We start from the raw sequence: 20,599 nt of genomic DNA on the forward strand, positions 1-20,599 counted from the left end.
TAGTTTACTTGGGCGTGGGGGGAGACCACACTATGTAGCTCTTGATTCTTGATTCTTTGAACTTCTTAATGAAGTGGTTGCTATACTACAGTTTTGCTTTTCTTTTGGTCTCATTGATTACTCCTTCCTTCAGACCATGAATATTTCGTATGTATGTATGTATGTATGTATGTATGTATGTATGTATGTATGTATTATATGTAAGTATTTGACACAGGATCTCACCCCATAGCTCAGACTGGCTTGAAATTGACTGTGTATACCAGTACAGCATGGAATTCTTGATTCTCCTGTTTCATCCTCCCAAATACTTTGCCACAACCAGCTTTCTCCCTGTACTTTTATGCCCGAAAAGAGATTTTCCTCATTGTGAGATTACCTGTACAATCCAGTGTTCTACTTTTTAAAAGTATTAAATGTGGCCACTTAAAATTCATTCTAGGAAGAGGGTGAAGTAGGGCTATAGCCTACATTTTGCTCGACTTTATTCACTGTCTTTATTGTTCATTTGTTACAACAGAGAATCCCGTGTTAGCAGATGCTGGTTTTTTCTCGGTCTTCCTGACTGTATCTTTCCAGTGCTAGGATTAGAGGGATATGCCACTACACTCAGCAAAGCTTTCTCTTAAGGTCCTTTCCCACAAACAACTCTCTAATAAGTATGTTCTCCTGTGTGTTAGGAATTAGCTCAGCGGCTTGTTTTTCTGGTCTTTTCATCTCTTGGGTTTTAAACCAGCTTCATAATCTTTTATCTTTTTTTTTTTTTTTTTTTTTTTTTTTTGTTCTTTTTTTGAGCTGGGGACCCAACCCAGGGCCTTATGCTTCCTAGGCAAGCGCTCTAACCACTGAGCTAAATCCCCAACCCGCTTCATAATCTTTTAAACCCCTTTCTTATTATTAGTTTGTTTTCCGTGCATAGAAATTTTGCCTTTGTGTATGTCTGTGCACGACATGCATACTCGGTGTCCATGGAAGCCAGAAGAAGGTGTCAGATTCCCTTCAACTGTAGTTACAGACAATTGTGAAGCACCATCTGGGTGCTGGGGTTGATCCCAGTGTCTCTGCAAGAGGCAGTACTTTTTCACTGCTGAGCTAGCTGTCTAGGCCCAAGAAGCTTCCTGATGGAAAGAGTAGCACGGAATAGTACAGCCTTCATTGGCTGGGCAAGGGGCAGGCTAAGGCCCCAGCTTTAGGGTGTTTAGTTTGTAACAGCAGGTAGGTAGAGCAGATTTCTCTTTGCCTTCTCAGTCTGCTCTGCTGCCTACAGTTGTTTATCTTCACCACTCTCAGTTGCTCTTCTCAGGTTCTCCTCCAAATCTGCCAGGATTTTCGCTGCATTTACTTGAGCTCTACAATTGCGCCGATATCGTGCAATGTTGAATCTCTTTGGCTAGGATAAAACATGAGTCATTTCTTAATTTTTCGAAAAGTTCTTTTATATTCTGCAGTGTCTGTATGTGTGTGTGTGTGTGTGTGTGTGTGTGTGTGTGTGTGTGTGTGTGTGTGTGTTTTCTACCTATTTCTCAACAAGGTCATTTTTTAAAAACTTTTAACAGTTTTTAGTTTATGATCTTTTATTATATCTTCTGTTACTACTCATCCACAGGAAATATTTCTCGTTTTCTATGTTTGTTTTCCATTGGGCTATTACACTTAATTCTCATTTATATAATAATTCTTCAGATCTTAGCCCTTGGATCATTTTGGAAATAATCAATTTCTAAATGGTAAACATATCTCCTTTTAGAGAGCGAAAATGTTTTTTCTTTTGGTTCAAGCTCAGTTGTATTTGCTATGGTTTCTGGCATCATCATTTTAAATAATACTAATTCTGGCAAGGCTCCTTATCTTGCTTCTGATTTTAATGCAACTATTTCTGGTGTTTCATTTATTCAGAACATTTTTATATTTGACATTAATCGACTCTTAGTGTTGGCTATTATTGGCTTAAGTTAGATGTTATAGTATGATGAAGAAATTATTTTGTTCTTAAGTTCACTTAAACACCAACGATTCTATCTATGTATCTATCTATGTATCTATGTATCTATGTATCTATGTATCTATCTATCTATCTATCTATCTATCTATCTATCTATCTATCTATGCATCATCTATTATACTGCTAGAACCCAGGGCTTTGGACAAGCAAAGCAAGTCTGCTCCTGCTGAATTGCACTGCATCCACAGCACATAGGTAGCTGTTGAGTTTAGCCAATGCTTTCTGGGTAGAAGATGCGCTTTTTCCCTGCGACCTCCTCATTTGGTATATTATGGTGATAGAAACTCCTAATGACAACCTTTGCAGGCCTGCTGATGTAATCTCTTCTTTTCATCTGCGTGCTTGTAAGAAACCCAGATCTGGCTTCCTTCCTATGAATTTCATTGATTTGACTCTGTCGCCCCTGCTATGAAACTTAACTCTTTGTCATTCTTCCCTACGTTTTGCAGAGTTCTCTTTTTGCAGCAGCTTGTCGTTTTGCCTTCTCAGTGTGCCTTATTCTGGTGCCGGTTTAAAATACCTGCTTCCTAGAGTCCAGGTTTTCTTGCCTACTATCCATGATGCATACAGTTTTTAAAAATCCTTTCTGGTTCGTACACTAAATTCGGATGTTTATGCTTCTCCAAGTCTTCAGAATGATATGCATTTCCCCATGGGCTGCCAGACATTTTTATAGGAACTGCGCTGGCTTTTTTGTGTGTCCATGCATATTCAAAGGAGGATCTGTTATTTGTCAAAGACAGATTGTGTATACTGCCTTTAAATATTTTTATATTCTCTATGGGATTGGTTAGGACCACTTCTCAGCTCCGTTCTTTGCTGGCAGGTTGACGCACACGGCTTTTGGCAGGTTATCCCAGTCTAGTAACTATTCAGACTATCTACCCCAATCTCTTCAGATGCTCTGAGCAAATAAAGAGTGCAAAGAATCATAGTCGCCCACAGGTGCAACTCCCCGAAGTTTGCTTGTGACGCCTTCTCAGTATTCAGTTTGCTTGCACTAATCACATCGGATTCTATGGGTTTGATCTGGAGGAATTGATTGGAGCCTCTGAACAGATGGAGCTTCCAGGCATCACTGATTATTACCTGCAAGCAGTAGACATGCCGTGGAAGAGCAGCTCTCCGATTTGCTGATCACTATGTGAACTTTCGGGGTGCCAGCCATGAGGCTCATCATAGAAGAAGGATTTAGTAGGATCTTCCTTTCTTCTTCAAGTCCGGCTGCTACATGACTTGGCCACAGATTTTTTTCCCCTCACTTTAGTACCATCCATATTGCTGATGCAGATTTCTTGTAGATTCTGGTGTCGGTCTGTTTGGCCATCAATTTTTACTGTCTTGGGGAATTAGATCTTTCTTTGGTACTGTATAGATATTTGAGTGAAATGTTGGGAGGCTGTGCTAGTGGTTTATTAGCATATATATTATTTTAAGAAAGTAGAAACATAGGGTATATTTTGGTTTGGGGTGACTTAAAAAATAGAATAAAGGGCTAAATATTACCATTTGAGGCCTTAGAGCCTCATGACATAGAACAATAAAATTTCTGACCTTGAACAACTTTCTTTTGATGGTGAGAAAGGGGCCTAGAAAATGCAAAGAAATAAATATGGCTATGTTCCAGTAAGGTATATAAACAGGAGGACCAGATGCAGGGTTTGAAGACGTTGCTGGTGGTAACAGTGGTACACTGTCTTTACTCTTAATGCTGACTTATAGAAGTAAAATGGCTAATATAGGGAATTTGAGGTAGATATTTTATCATACTACCCAAAACAAGTGTAGGACCATCAATTTGCTGACCCTAATGTTAGAAGAATTAGGTCTAGCATACAGAAAGTCCACACTTGAGGGGCAGAATGAGGTTTGGCTTGGAAAACAGAAGAGTAGCCCTGTTCTTTGGTGGTAGTATGTGATTTCTTGTCTACTTAAAATGAATACTTCGATGGGGATATGGGGTTCTTGAAAGCTAAAGTTGCTCCTGGTGAACCAGCCTATGGTCGTTAAAGTTGGAGTTAGTCTTCTTGTCTTCTGACATAAGTCTCGGGACAGGGATTTGTCTTTGGGAAACTTCGGGTACCATCGCAGACTTCCTATCAGAGGCACCTTACAAAACAAACAGCCCTTCGACATGTCTCAGTGGGTAAAGGCACTTGCTGAACAGACTTCCCAAGCTGAGTTCAATATCCGGAACTCAGACCAAGGTGGAAAGCAAGAACCCATTCTATAAAGTTCTTCGCTGACCTCCAAAAGTGCACCATGGCAAGCATGCATCCCATCCCACCCGCCCAACAGTAAAAATATTTTTTAAGAAGCCTCAGACCATCCTTGATGATAATAGAATTGGTAATAATACTATCCATGTACGATTTCATCCCTTCCCGAGGCTGGAAAACCCTGCTTCTTAAGTTATCGAGAATAATTGTCACAAGAACACTAGATGAAAGTGCAGACACTAGCCGGGGCCTCTTAGTTTTTGCAAGCTCAAGGTGAGGATTGTCCCTTGCAGCTGGTGACCTGGGCCTTTACATCTGGAAATGACAGTGCCCTTCAGAGCCGACCGCTCTTTTGTTGGAGATGTACAGAGGATATTCTTTACCTCAGCTCGAAGACTTTACTGCTCCTGTTTGACGAACAACTGTGAACGGCCTCCATTTCTGTTGCATTCGCCAAGCTGTTCAGGAGTTAGAAGTTGGGCAACAGGACTCTGGTGTGTTTAATGTTGCAACACAACAGATCCAGGTGTATTTTCCACTACCCTTGTGATGCTGGAGGAAGGTTAAGATCTCAGGGCTAGGGGCCAAAGAAGTCATCAGTCCTGCACAAGGAAATCCTGTGAATGCAAGCAGCTTGGTACTACATAGCTTCAAAGCTCTCTGTCTCTGCTGGGTGTGTCAGCCACGCTAAAGGTGTTGCCATCATCACATGGTAGAAAGTTTTTTACAATCCTTCCTGGTCTCTGAGTGCTATTGCTGCAGATGAATGTAATTTTCAGCTTGTCTTTTGCTGCCCTGGTTGCACTTTTCATTCATTCATCCTTCACTTGGTTTTGCCTTCATCGTATGGTTTGGCCTAGAATGCATGGGCTCAAGTGACACTTCCGCCAACCCCCTTCCAGCCTCCCCAGGTGCTGCGACATATGGGACTGTGCTACCTTGGTTATCTGGTTGCTGGCTTTATTGGGTATTTTTATCTACATTTCAAATGTTATCCCCTTTCCCAGTTACCCCTCCAGAAACCCACTATCTCTCTTTGCTTCTATGAGGGTGCTTCCCCACTCCCTCCCACCTCTCTGCCCTGGTGTTCCCTTACACTGGGGCACCGAACCTTGACAGGACTAAAGACCTCTCCTCACATTGATGCATCCATCCTCTGCTACATATGCGGCTGGAGTCATAGGTCCATCACTACTGTGTACTCTTGGGATGGTGGTTTAGTCCCCAGGAGCTCTGAGGGGTCTGGGTGGTTGATATTGTTCTTCTTATGGGGTTCCAAACCCCTTCAGCTCCTTCAGACCTCATGATGGGCTTGGAGCTTCTTAGGGAATCTGGCCATGTAGAACATGCTCTTTCTCTTTTGGGATATCTTGATGGAATGGATGGAAAAGGGAATGGCAGCTAAGATTTTCCCAGCTTCAGTTTATGATCTGACAGTTACCTTGCATCGTGAGCACTCACTACTTAATGTGAGGGGTTATCTAAATGCGCACCAAGAGCAGGGATGCTCGAGCCCTAAGCGGGTGAGCTGTGAAATTTGAATGACTACAAACTCCTCCACCCATCCCGTGTAAGAGAAGTGGGTAGCAGGAAGCTTACCAACAACCTCTGCTTCGGGAAACCTGGGTATGGTATACCCCCTGCCTGGCTCTGAAACTCTGAAAGCTGCTCATTTTCCTGAGCACATAGAAAGCAGAAGAGCTGTGATGCAAGTGTGATTATCTGGTCATGAGTATCTGCTGACTCAGTCCGGGAGGCTTTTGAATGAGAGGAGATGAAATTTCAGCTTTGCTGCAGGGAGCAGAGGTGCACGGCTGGATGGAGAGAGAACTGTAGGCCAGGTATGAGCCAAGGTAGGTGAGGCAAATGTGGGGGCGGGTGAGGGAAAGAATTAGGACAGCCTGACATGTGATCACGGCATTGCAAGACTGATACCCCATTGACCTTTGGGCCACATGGCATTAGGATAATTCTGTAGCCTGGCGGCGCCCTCTTTTCTTGATCCCACCTACACTTTATTGTACTCTCTGAATGAAATAGTTTTGAAGTATTGAATTTTGAATTGTATGTCTTCCTCCAGTAAGCCTCACATATCCATAACTTCCCTGAGGCTGTGAAATGGATTTGGGGTGAACCCGCTGGTTTTCTTAGCTATTGCTTTTGCTTTTTGCTTCTTTGTTCCTTCCTTCCTTTCTTGCCCTCCCCACCTCTCTCTTCCTTTCTGTCTCTGTTCCTCTTTCTGCTTCTTTGTCTCCCTCTCCTCCCCCTCTCTCCCCTCCGGCTTGATAGTATTAAAAGACTAAACTTAGGGCTTCGTGCTTTGGAGGCGGGCATCTTGCCACTGAGCTGTAGCCACAGCCCTAAGCTGATGTACCTTAATGTATTAGCTCTGTTTTTCTGTGCTCATCAGATGATCTTCTGTGGAATGTGAGAGATTTGGGACTATAACTCAGCTTGGAGTCCTAGATGGTGTTTTAAAGGAGCAGCTTTTAAACACTTGCCGTGGAGGTGGCTGATTTGGAGCTTAGCTTTGGACTCATTACTGAGAAAGGTTTTTAGAAGATGACCTTTGCCCTGTGTAGCATTATTAAGACTTGGTCTTGGCAAGGGAGAAGAAGCTGTACACCCGGGTGAACACCATGCATTTAAAGGGGAAGGAGACTAGATACCTAGAAGTCTCCTAAGAAAATTTCGGGGAAACCATTTCCTCTTTGGCGTGATAGTCTGGTACCTGCTTTCCTAGTACCTAATTGTCTGGAACCTGCTTATATTCATAATACATTCTTTCCTTAATGCTTTGAGGACTGAGGGACCTTTCCAGGTAATTATAGGACTCTCTTCCCTCTCGTGTCCACAATATGCATATTCAGTTTTGTCTTCTACCAGTCTCCTAGGAAGCCATTTGTGAGTAGGGATTGCTCTTTTTTCTTCCTTTTCTTCCTTCTATGTAGCTGTGCTTGAAAACATATTGTTTGGGGATGCATCATCTTCAGGAAAAGAAAATGCTACCACTCCGGACAACTTATTCCATCTTGAGAAAGCCAAGTGTGGACTCTTCTGTTATGTAATTTTTTTTTTAAAAAAAGAACGATACAGGTTAATAAGATTTGGGTAAAGTATGTTGAAGGAATGAAAAAGTGGAGATGTTCTATTTTTAGAGAAGTCATGTGTGGTTATTGTATAGAAAGAAATGAAACATTTCATAAATAAATAAAACTGTAAGAGTAACAGGTAATTCTGTTCGTAGGATGATATAATTTCCTTCTGGTTTTTGTCATGCAACCACTCAAAAATCATGATTATTCTCTTTATGCTTTGTAATGTTTTAAAAGCTGATAGGCTACATATGGTGGTCCATGCCTATAACACGAACCAAGGAGGTGAAATAAGGGGGATCAGGTTATATAACAAGCTCAAGGCCAGTCCTGGGCTATTAGACCCTGTTTCAAACAAACAAACAAACAAACAAGCAAACAAAAAAGGAAAACAAAATGAATGCTAGTAACCACAATTAGTTCTATATTTTAGTTAATATACTATAGCTGTTTCCCTCTCTTATTAAAGCTTCTCAAACAATTATTTCTAATGACCATATAAATATCTATTACTTGGGTGAATAATGTATCATAATATAGTACAGCTAATATAATATAGCGAGTGTATAAATAGCATCCTGTTAACTTAGCATTTCTTTTCTTGGCTAGATAGATATTGAAGGAGTCTTGAGTAACACAGGGAAATTTCATGACCTGGGCTATATGTGTGCTTCTGGTCCTTGCTTTTCCATCCTGAGTGAAGATGAAGGGTTCAGCTTCTGTGCCTTCACTTGTAAGGAATGTATACATGTGACTCACACCTTGAACGCTGGAAAGAATTGGAGTTGCTGACCTCTGGAAGTCTTTTAGCATGGAGCTAACATAGACTAAGTACTCACTAAGTGCTACTAAGATTACATAGCATTATCCTCGTCTTTATCCTCCACCACCTCACTTTTAGACTTTGAGATTGAAAATTGCCTTCATTTAGATAAGTAATTTGAGAATGGAAATTACTTTCAGCTAAGTAGCCCCTTTTATCAGTTGAGCATTTTCCAGATGGAAGCTTATGTTAATTTCATAAGAGGTGGAAATGTTCTGGAACCTTTGCCCTTAGATATCCCTATTTGGTGCAGAACAAGGTAGTGGGGAACCCACTGGCTGAAAGCAGGGGAATGGTCTTTGAACCCACAGGCAAATCCACCTAAACTTTTCTCCTGTACCTATCACCTTTAAAATAAATCATGTTTTTAATGTTCCCATTTTCATTTTGAAAAAAAATTGAAACTTTCCAAGAAATGTATCAAAATGGAATGAACACATGCAAGTCCTGAGTGAGATTTAGCATTTGTTATGCTTTCTGATATGAATCCTAAAATACACATCAATGTAGCCTTCCTTTCTATATGACAGGCATGTACTGTGGGACTTTAAACCACTGACCAAAATGGAATGCTCTCGGATGCTGAGCTTAGGGAAATAGAAGGCCAGTGTAGAAAGAAGGTCCCTGGACTCTCTTACAATAGAATAGGTCTATTTTACCAGTAATATAAATCATAGAAAGTAAATCGCAACATATCTGGTTAATGAGAGGAGAATAAATTTGTATTTTTGAATATGATAATGGAGAAATAACCTGTGGACTAAAAGAATATAGAACCAATTTAAGTGCCCTTAAATTAAAAAATAAATAGATCATATACACATGGGAAACCACTCATCAACAAAGAGGAGTCGCTTACTGATACAGTTAACACCACGGATAAATCTCAAAGATATTTTGTCCCTCTCGAAAGGCTGCATACAGCAGTATAAGAACAGATGAGGCAGATCTGCATGTATTGACAGAGGTAATTAGAATAAGCCATGTTGAGTAAAAGCATAACTTGCGAGAACTATTATCATATAATATCTGTGACTCTCCATATATAACAGAAGCATAAAAATATATTTCTGTATATAATTTCTGAGTACATACAAATGTAAAGAGTTATGAAATATACTAAAAAGGGTTTTGAGATTGCAGTGCTTGTTGGTAGGAGTGTGGTAGACAATACTATTCAGAAAGGGTCTAACAGATAGCAATTGCTCTTTTGTATTTTCATTTACAAGGTGGCTAGTCAGGTGTAGCGAGAGGAGATAGAAGAGAAGCTGAAGAGAACAAAGTCTATTTTATTTGGCTCTAGTTCTCCAAGTAGAGCCACAAGGAAGAGACCTCAAGATGAAGCAACCAAGAAGGCAGAGCAAAGGGACTGTTTAGGCCACTGTCATTGAGTTGGCTTTGGAAAGGCAAGATGAGGCAGGGCTGGGTAAAGGGTTCAGGTTTGACTAGTTTGAATGCTTTAGGGGTAGATTTTAGTTGTCTGGCACCTGATCCTGGGATTGCTAAGGTGGAGGAGTGTACACAGAGGAAGCATAGCTTTGGACTGGTTAGGTTACATATTAAAGACCTGCCCACAACAGAGCCCTTCTGTTTCTAAGACCAACCCTCTAAAGCGGCACATATTCCCTAATGAGAAAGGTAATGGATAGTCTTTCTGTCTCTGTCTCTCTGTCTCTGTGTGTGTGTGTGTGTGCATACGCGCGTGCGTGCGTAAATCAGGGCTGCACACACACAAATAATTAAAATATTGAAAAAATAAGACAGTTCTTCCTGATTGTAATACAAATAGCAACTAATGATTTAGGATGAGTACAGTGTCAAAAATGTAGGTTTGAATCTTGATTCACACATGTGATCTTGGGCAAGTTGTCAATTATTTGAAGTTTTGATTTTCTCAGTTATGAAATGATGATAATGATTATTATAATAAAAACTCGGTGAACTGGGCATGGTGGTTATACACCTTTAATTCCAACAGTTAGGCTTTGTCTCGAGAAAAACAAATAAATAAAAAACAAATACCTAGGATGATTGAATTAGAAGATATATTTAAATAATTAGCCCAGCGATTTTCCCATGTTCAATATTTTTGTATTATTTATACAAGTCATTTTTATGTATTTAATGTAAGAATCTGCTCTTTGCCCTCCGCCCACACAATTTTTATAGCTGAATTTTGAGAACTCCAAACAAGGCTTGCCTTTATATGGAATGTTTTGGATTTTGATTTCAATTTTTTCTTCTTTGTACTGTCTTCCCATGGGTCATTGGAATCTACTCTCCATCCCTATATCTTTTGATACCTAAGTGTCTCACTGGTCTTATAGAAAGATCAACTTGCCTTTGAGGTCAGCAGAAGAGCCTAGCTCTAGATTTTAGTGGTACATGGATCATCGATGTGGTTTTTCCTCTTCCAGCATGAATCTATGCTGTGGCTGTCATAGAAATGGCAATGTTAGGCCAGAGTCAACTCAAGACCTAGACAAAATCAGTTTTCCAGAGCACAGGGTGTCTGGATAGCCCTTTGAAAACTCAGCTGATCAGCCTGAGGTAAAAGGACCGAGACTGCTTCAGGCTGTCTACTCCTACTAACCTGTGTGTCTAGACAGTCTTTCCAAAGTCAGATTGACCCTAGGGCAGATGATACAGGAGGTAGAGAGATGCCTGAAGCAAAAGGAAAGGCAGAGGTGCATCTTAGACTTCTCTGGGAAAGAGGGAAGCACTGAGAAGAGGCAGCAAGAATGATGGGAGTTTGAAGTCTGATATCAGAACTGGGTATGAGTCTTGTCACTTACCAGGTCACCTAACTTTCCTAAATGAACCTGATTTCCACATCAAAATGGTGGAAAAGTCACAGTGCCTATTTAGAAATTTGTTATCAGAATTAAGCAGTTAATTCCATACTTTCCTGAAATGGATTAGGTGCACATTGTCACCATCATTGAGGCCTTGGGGACACAGAATAGCAGGAAGAAATAGATTGGCAGGGATGAAAAGGAGGCTCAGGGCTTCTGTGCTGTCTTGTGGCCAGCACTTGAACTTAGTCGTCGGGCGACTTTTGTGAGCTATGAGAGGAGCCAAATGTCTAGGTGCAGGTATTTAAACATTCGGCGCTGTAACACAATGTTGGCATCTACAGAGTTCTTTGAATTCCACACAGCTGCGTTAAAGAAACAACAGCAAGGATGCCATCATTGTTTTCAGCCTATGGGTTTTTATTGTGCCACATCCCTAGTTGCACAGAGCACATTTAGCCCACAGGCCAAAGGACACACCTAGTTGAAGTCTTCAAGATATTCTGCTGTCCTGGAATGTGCGAGGGGTGTGGGGGAGAAAGACATTGAGACTCAAGTTGCCTAACATCTTACTCAGCTGTGTCTTATTTGACTAGTGCCTTTACTGTTGTGTGTCTGAGAGGAACAGTTCAGGGATGGTTGTTCATGACCCAGCAAATTAGCTTTTGTTCTGCAGGAACAAACTCATTCTTAGTCAGTCTCTCTCTCTCTCTCTCTCTCTCTCTCTCTCTCTCTCTCAAATGAGAACCATGTGCTCGGAATGGTGAAGAAAGCCGCTTAAATCCCTCCTCAGAGTCCTCACAAGAAGGGTTTGTTCCTGGGTTAATTGTTCTTGACTTGGGAAGGATGTGCAGTGTGCATTTTAATAAGCCCGGTGTTGGGACTGGGAAACACTATCATTACTTGATGCTCCGCTTGTCTTCCCCCCCCTTTCTGTGCCTCCTCTGTAATGTTAGCGGTGGAACTCAGGGCATCGTTTAGGTTAATCAAGTGTTCTACCACCAAGCTAGTGTCCTAGCATTGCTTGGCTTTTAAGCTACCAGAAAGCATACATAAACTAAATCAGAGAAAGCCTGAGCGTTTCCTTGTTTGCCCACCCTACCTTGAGTAGCAACTAATAAAGTCATTGCTGAGAGATCAGGGAAACAGGCTGTATCATACTGCCGATCCTGTTATCTTCTTTGCTGTGCTAAAACACGCTGACAAAAGGAACTTAAGGGAGAAAGGGTTTATTTGACCCACAGTTCCATGGTATAGTCCCTCAGTGTAGGGAAGTCAAGACAGCCTATCCCTGAGAGACCTGGTCAGATTCCATCCACAGGAAAAGCAAAGAGCAAGAAGTTAATATATTTGCATCTCTGTTTTATGCAGGCTAGGATCCTGGGCCTAGGGGTTGGTTTATTAGAATGATTGCTTGTTTACAGAGGCACAGTCAGTCTTGTCACCAAAGACCTGGACAGAAAAGGATAGTACAAGCTTGCGAGCTGTCTGGAAGGCTCTGTACGCTCAACTGGGCATCTAGGAGGCAAGCAAGACTGTGCTCGCAGTCACATTGGGTCTTTCCACCTCAGCTAACCCAATTTTGGCAGTCCCCAGGCATTCTCAAGTTAACCTTACTCTAGATAGTTCCTCACAGGTATCCCTGGAAGCTAATAGACAGGCTTCTGGAGTAATACCGAGTCCTTAGGTGTTGCACTTCCTGGTTTCAAATGCTGCAGCACTTAGAGTCATTGGTTGGGGCTGACTTAAATGTTTAGGAAGCACAGAGCTTGGTATACAATGAACTGTTGTAACCGAAGTGTGTTCAGAAAGTGTTTGGGGATTCGGAGGCAGTATGTGTTCCAGATAATAAACATAAACATATACTTATTTTCATTGACTTCGCATGTTGGGTGAGCTCTTGGTTTGTTTTCCCCAGAGGGTCACTTCTCCCACATGGCCTAGCTCAACCTCAAACGTTTTCTTCTCCGTCGTGACCTGTTGATGTTCTTTCTTGTCCAGGTTACAGATGCACATGTTGAATGGAGCTCTTCTGGCGTTGCTCTTTCCTGTGGTAAATACCCGGCTGGTAAGTAGTCTCTTCCAGCAATGCAACATCTAAATCATCTAACTCCTGTCCTAGCCAACGTTTCTCCTGATTCGTTGCCCTTAAAGGCATATGATTTGAATATGTGTATGTTAAGGCTGATGTTTGACACAGTCATGACTGGAGTTAATAGAGGCTTGTGAGAAGTTTGCTACACTTCAGCTACAGCAAGGGTTTAGAAAAACAGAACTTGAAAAAACAAAACTTTATATAGAACTTGGACCGATTTGATGGAATGAAATGGATCTAGGACCACACACCCATAGGCTGAGACTTCTAGATGATTTAAGGGACATGATGATGTAGAATAACATCCTAGGGGACTTCAGAACTTGTCTGTTTTACCAAGGAACCTCTTGAGCAAGCATATGTTTTTCTACATCCACCCAGATCCACAGGGCAGAGCAGGCCACTTCCTCCACCTTTGGGAGAAGCAGGAACTACAAGGCTGGAGGCATAGCAGATTGTCTAGACTCTTACATGTGGGGCTCCTGGGAAATTAATCAGCCATTTATTGAAAGTCTAGGAAAAAATTATCTATAAAGATGGGTAGTCTGGTTTTATGCTTTTGTGACTTAAATTTGTCTTCTAGATAAACATCATAGATTAACTCTTAAAACTTCTCTTTTGGATATAATTTTGTAGTTTACAGGGTCTCTCTCTCTCTCTCTCTCTCTCTGTGTGTGTGTGTGTGTGTGTGTGTGTGTGTGTGTGTGTGTAAGAGAGGGAGGTAGAACAATTATTACAGCCCCTCTTGTTTCACAGAGGAAGTAACTGACATTCAGGATGTCACCTGAATTGTAAGTGGCAGTTTAGATTGGAGTCTGACCCTCTCAATTCTAAAATGAGGCCACACTGCCCTTTCTGAAGAATGTAATCATCTTCCCTCCACAGATATTCCTCAATAGTGTAAGTTGTGCTATCCTAGATTTACATAATATAGCAGTAGAAATTAAAAGTGAAAAGTTCACCTAAAGCAATAATTTTGGAACCTTTTCACTGTGCTCTGGACCCATCGGATTATTAGACAGCTGGGCTGTGGTTTTAGCTCAGTACTAGAATATGCCTAGCATATTCAAGATCCTGGTTCCCATCCCTGGTGCTGTGAAACAAAGAAACAGGCAAATTAAGAAGACGCTGGTCCCACCCCCTAGAACAATTGATTGACAGGACAGTAGCAAACCAACAAAGTGATGCTCCTCAGGCTGTTCCTAGAGAATCCATACGTTAGGCACTCATAATTCAGTTAGTTACTCTAAGTGTGTAACTTAAGGTGTGGCCGAAAATTAAGCATCAACTGGGTGTTGCTTGTTAAAACGATGGTCAGGCCTCACCACAGACTTAATGTATCTGTATCTACTTAGATGCTAGTTTAGATGACCTAGACCCTTTCTTCCAAGGAGCCCGAAAGCACCTTCTCTGTGAACCGTCTGGGCTTGTGTGAAAGAGAGGCGGCAGGCAGTGTTGTTTTTGATTGAACAGTGAGCCTTCATTCTGATCGGTGTTCCCTGCGAGATGGCATGGCTCTGCACAGTTTACATCATAGGCACTATTGTTCTCACTTCTATGGCCCTCACAATAGACTTTATGTAACTTCACCTGCTAAATTCTAGAATCAGACCTCATGCCCAGGGCTTTCAAGTGTAGGTCAGTGGGAGAACACAGCACTAAACAACCACAAGATGCCCCTCCCTTGGTCTTCCGAACAGAGGGCATCATGTATCATAGAGTGGCATGGATCACCCAAATGAACAGACTAAATCTATACTTTAAAAAAATAAAAGTTGACTTTGTACCCCCTTGCTCCTTACTAGCCGTGGCTCAGGACTGTGGAACTGGAGTTGTTCTCTGCCTGTTGTAAGAACAGCTAAGGCTTGGGAAAGGATCGCTGCTCTCTTGTTCCATCTCTCTCCTCACCATATTCCAGCTCCCAGGAGAAGCTGGGTGACAGAGAGCTACTGTCTTAATTTTCTTCAGGTCTCTTAGCTACCAGGACCTGTGCAGCAGGATCCCTCAGAAAATCATCCCTTAAACTAATGGGGCCAGTGATTCTGAGTTTGAAGGTGGTCAGCCCAGAGCTCTGGCTAACCAAACCAGCTCCTGCCACTTGCAGTTCTGTCCCCAGGGAAACCCCAGGAACTGTTTTCCTTGTAGCATCTTGAGCTCTTGGCAGAAGTGAAGACTCCATACCATTGCACAGGAAGGGGAGTGAAAGCCCCAAGAGGCTTGGCCACACACCTGAGGACGTTTAGGAAGTTGCTGGAGAGGTTCTCATTGAGACACTATTGTTAATAGCAATTGAGTGGGTCTCACCAGGTCTCCTGATGTTTCCCTAAGCCTGTTATCAGTAACCACAGAGACAGCAACCTCAGTTGCCACCGTGTTGAGTGCCCATTTTTGTGCCAGGAGCTGTTGTAACTCTTTTGCCTGAGTGGATTTAGTTAATCTTTACAACTTTTGAGGCTAAGTTCAATTATCACCACCAAGGTCAAGATGCCAACAGGGTTGGCTTCTTTAGGCCGCTTTCTTTGGCTTGAAGATGGTAGCCATCCTACGCTTGTTGTTCTGATTTCTTAGTGTGGTCACCTATTTATGACGACATCCATCACACTGAGTCCTAGCGCATTCTAGTAGCCTACCTTAATCTCTTCTTTAAATCCCTGTCTCCAAATACTCACATTCTAAGATACAAGGGATTAGATCTCTGGCATATAAAAGGAGGTTGCAGAAGACCTGGAGGGGTCCATGATGCCTGTACTATCTTGTACAGATAATATTGTTTCTTCCCTGACACCCTTTGATTTTTTTTTAATATCCCTGGTTTTGTTCCTCTACCCTTTCCCACTTTTCTTCTCTTCTTCCTCCGTTTCTCTCTTTGTTTATCTCCCCTCATCTCTTTCTTTCCTCCCCCTTGGCATGCCGTGGATCTGCTACGACAATACACGGTGCTTTCTAAAGAAATACTTATCAAGAGTATGCATCACTTTACCTGTTGCTGAAACTTCTTTCGTAGGCTCTTATAGGAAGTGATTCCAGCCACCCAAGACCATTTTCACACACACGCCCGTCTAAAATAAAGCCGAGCGCAGCTCGCATCTCCATCTCACTTGTCTTTGCAATCAGGTTTACTCTGGCTCTTTCGTGTAGGTGGGGCTCCTCGTGAGCAACTTTGGCCTTTAGGGCAATTGGTCAAGTTCAGATTGACTTTAAATGAGACACAGGAAGGCTGGAACTTTGTCATTAAGCCTGATGATCCAATTAGGCAGGCAAAGTAGCTTTGACTTCTCTTTTGCCTTTCCTTCTTGGCCCTTTATCTTTCTTAATCTTTTTTTTTTCCTCATTAGCAATGATGAGAAAGCAAGAAAAGGAACTAATTAGTGGTGCACCCATCCTATGACATATATATAAATGTACTTGCGTACATAAAGACCGGGTGAGAGGGAGTTGGAGGGAGTTACTTGCTACAGTCGGCTAAAGGATTTGAGGTCATCAGTGAATTTCCATGTGAACCCTTCTGCCCTCTGGCTGATTGGCACCGGAATTTGCAGACCAGTTAGAAAGTTCCACTTTCAGTTCAGTGGGTTTTTCTGTCTTCAAAGCTGACAGCCTAAAAGAAGGACCTCTATTCCAATGGACCAAGTTATAAGTAAGTGCTCTTCATAGCTAGGATCCAGCTCAAGATGAAGCATCTTCAAGGCGTTTTGCGGTAGCATGTCCTTTTGCTACTTAAACAGAGGAAACACATCATGGGACCACTGGCTAGATTAGTCAGGTTCTTAAAACTTGTGTAATTGGATTTTATATTCTAGTAGGGAGATTTCCTTCTTTTTTCCCTTCCCTTCCCTTCCCCTCCTTCCTTTCTCCTATCCCTCCCTTTCTCCTTCCTTCCTTCCTTCCTCCCTTCCTGGTGTCCTTTATTTAAGAACAAAATGATGAGTGATTGGCTTATGATCAATGACCTCACTGAACTCATCTTTCTTCCCTCAACACTCCCTGCCCCTCACCCATTGTGCTTCCTATTCCTCATCAGTAAACCAAGAGTGTAATCCCAAAACTCTGGTGGTATAGTCTCTGGGTTCTCTTTATCTCTCTTCTCCCCTCTTCCCTCTGCCCCCCTCTTCCCTGGGCATGGCTGAAACCTCAGTTTGAATGTATAGGAGAGACCAGAGCAGTGACAGGAACTGAGGGAAAGGCTTCGTCCTTCTGAAAAAGGACCAAAGAGTACAACATGGTGAAGTGGGTGTGCTCATAGCTTGGACCACCAAAACTGTGTCCTGAGGGCAGAGGAAAGGATAGAGAGGCCTCCTGGAAAAAGAGAGCCTGAAGCCTCATCCTCCTCTCATTGGGAGTAGTTTGATCGTTTGCTCTTCGGGCAGTTGCAGAACCACATTGGGCTATAACCTTCTCTACTTCCAGCTGCTAGGGATGATGCTGATCTGCCGCACAGTAGGCTTTGGACACTACAGGAATATGTTATCTGGGGTCTTTTTTTTTAATGTGGTTCTCGGCTCTCCTCCGATTTCTCCTGTGGGCCTGCATTAGGATCTTCACTTTGTACTTCTGAAGGATCTCATTATTGACTTTCTCCACCCTCAGTTCCAGCAGGGGCCATAGCTGACACTTCTTGTAACTGAACTACAGGGGGGCCTCAAAGGGGCAGACGATCATCTGGTTGAACCTTTCCAAAGACACCACCTTAGGGCGAGCCCTACCTACATCAGCCTGGATGTACCCCAAGGTGACCCCCTTCTGCTTTAGCATCCTGGCAGACTGTTCTACTTCTTTCTGTAGAGCTTTCATATCTTGGGACTCCTCAGGCTTTGGCTTCACCCCTCTCCTCCACTGGGGTGGACGGACAGTACAGAACTCAGAGGAAGCCCCATCTGAGTTGCTCTCCACTCTAGCTCGTGCCTGGCCCTCAGGCTTCAAAGTGTACAGGATAACTTGGGGTAGTTGGCCACTCCAAACTCCACAGTATGCCATCCCTCTGAAGAATTATTACAGTGGAAAAAATGGGGAGATCCCTACATTTCCAAGCCTGGCCAAACCACTGGCCTGATTCTGGGCCCACCTAGAGGGCTTTGGAAGCTTTGAGGTCTAAAGGCCCACCTACCCTGGCTCCATACCCTGGTGGAAGTGAGAAGGCCAGTTCTAAAGCCAAGCACTGGGCTCATGTCTGCACCCTCAGCGCTCTTTGCCTGTTCTCCTTTTTGTCCTTTAAGGCCCATGATAGTTTCTTCTCAGTGCAAAGGTCTTCTGAGCTGTGGAGACTCAGCCTTAGAAAACAAGGTTAAGCCCTTTGCCCAGTAGAAGACACTAGCCTCGCTTGTCTGTATTTGCAGACTTCTGTCTTCTACTCAAATTATGATAATGATCCTTTTCATCCAGCTTCTTTTTCTCCAAGGCCCAAAACCTCCCGTATATGATTATCTCAGTATCAGAATTTCCCATTATTGCGCATCTTTGTTGGTCTATTAGGTTCATTTCCTTTTCCACCCCTTCTCCCTTTCCCCAGTTCCTCCTCTCTCCGGGCGGTTCTTTTGAAGTTCTCCCCACTCTCAGACGGAACAGAATTGCTGAGTAGTGTTTCTGTCTAGTTAGGAGTGCTCCCCGCCACTCTGAAACAGTGTCTCCGTGTTGTTTGGATGCAGCTTCTCTGCTGGCATACCTTGTCCCCATGTGGGTTGCTGGGACAGCTTCGCTGTCATCAATGCAAATAGGCTTGAGAATCCCACTTGCTAATTGGCACATTGAAATGTGCTAATTGACCTAGAAGAGTTATTTATGTGACTGACAAACTGAGCTGTTTTTTTTTTTTTTTTTTTTTAAAGTTATAGTTTGGATTTCAGACTTGAGCTGGGGACAGAATATCCTTTTGGTTTCTTTAGGGTACTTAAAACATCAAAAGTTTGATTTCCTAAGAGGTCTTAAATTACTAAAGCATCTACTGAGGCAAAATTGTGAATTTACTTTCTACAAAGGTCGATGTGTATTGAATTAGATAAATGCAGTGTGTCTGAGACATGGGGTCCGTTGCAAAGGGGCTGAGACTCCCAAGTTTAAGCAAATTCTAGGAACTGTCCTCATATGTGGGTTATAAGTATAATGCCTATGGGAAAAAAAACAGTCAGAAGATTATAAAAAAGGGAAATTGTTTTAATCTACTGCCAGTACTATTACCCCAGGAGTAAATCGTGTTAAAGGCTGATGTATCTGTGTTTTCATACTTCTCTTTTGGATCAAGATAAAGATTTTCATAGGGTTTTTGGTTTCCTAGATTATTTGAAATTAAGTTTCTTACCCAGTTGAGATTTTATTATAAACCATTTTCCAGTGTACTTTAACCTGAAACCAGGCAGTCAGTAATCCCATAGGGCACACACACAATTCTCTTCCATTAGCTGTTTAATGATTAGGTTGGGTCAAACATTGTAAGTATTCTCGGTGAGTGTAGACTGTGTCTCTTGCCTTCTGCCTAATCCGTGCAGGACTTTATGCTTAGAACACCATAGATATCACAAATAAGAATGATTGAATATTCTGAGCCTGGGAATACAGGCCTGTATGAGGCTGAGGCAGGAGAGTCACATGTTTAAGGCCTGTTGGCCTCTATTCTGAGTCCAAGGCTAGTCTGAGCAATTTAGTGAGACCCTGTCTCAAGATAAGAATTAAGGAGAGGGTTGAGGGGTTGGGGATTTAGCTCAGCGGAAGAGCGCTTGCCTAGCGAGCGCAAGGCCCTGGGTTCGGTCCCCAGCTCCGAAAAAAAGAAAAAAGAAAAAAAAAAAAAAAAAGAAGAGGGTTGATTCAGAGATAGAATGCTGCTTAACATGTGGGAAACCCTAGGTTTAAATTCCAATACAAAAAAAAATCCCCCAAAAAACAAAACAAAACAAAAAACTGGCTCAAGACATTGAAAGGTAGCATGTGTTGGTAGAAACATAGTAGAGATTGGCAGGAAAAATTGGAGTTAGATATGAGTACATTCATCTCTAAAATTTTCAAACAATGAAGAAAAAACTTTTAAAAGAAAAGGATAAAAAGAATCCATCAGCAAATCTTCCATAATATTGAGAGAAAATCCAGAGGTTTCTTTCCTGTGTCCTGGGATCTGGAATTTGAAGAAAGGAAGGTGGTAAGGTTCTTTTTCCAGCCACTTAAAATCCTTTTTACTTCTGTCAATATAATGAAAGGCAGAGTTTCATTACTGAAAATGCATGCAATACAGTGAAACATAGAAGTCACCACCAATGCATAGCTGGTTTCCCGCACAGATTCAAAACAAGAAGAAGCAAGAGGCCATTGTCTTATGTGTGTGTGTGTGTGTGTGTGTGTGTGTGTGTGTGTGTGTGTGTGTGTGTGTGTGGCACACTATATATGTGGCTACGCTAGAGATTAAAACTTCATTTATTCTGGACAAGGCTAGACATTTCTAATTGGCAATGAACCTTTGAGCTACATGCCAGAACTTGGTTTCCCTGTTTGTTTTTCTCCTTTTTATTTTAGTAGGATTTTACTCAGGAGACCAGGAAGGCTTGATTTTGGGGCCCTCTTGTTTCAGCCTGCATAGTAGAGTAGCTAG

General features: G+C 42.2%; 1 protein-coding gene across 6 annotated transcripts in view; it reads left to right on the forward strand.

Moving 5' to 3' along the window:
• The window catches only part of Tmem164 (transmembrane protein 164), a 156,240-nt gene that overhangs the window by 75,702 nt on the left and 59,939 nt on the right, over positions 1-20,599 (forward strand). For 5 of the 6 annotated variants that reach the window (XM_032890398.1, XM_032890397.1, XM_032890393.1 and 2 more), the window contains one exon: positions 12,936-13,002. The exons of the other annotated variant lie outside the window; for it this stretch is intronic. In XM_032890398.1, coding sequence (XP_032746289.1) covers positions 12,943-13,002 — 60 coding nt within the window. In that variant the 5' untranslated portion in view covers positions 12,936-12,942. The remainder of the gene's footprint in view (positions 1-12,935; positions 13,003-20,599) is intronic. 6 annotated transcript variants of the gene reach the window in all.

Source organism: Rattus rattus, chromosome X, assembly GCF_011064425.1.
Source record: "Rattus rattus isolate New Zealand chromosome X, Rrattus_CSIRO_v1, whole genome shotgun sequence".
Taxonomy (NCBI): Eukaryota; Metazoa; Chordata; class Mammalia; order Rodentia; family Muridae; genus Rattus; species Rattus rattus.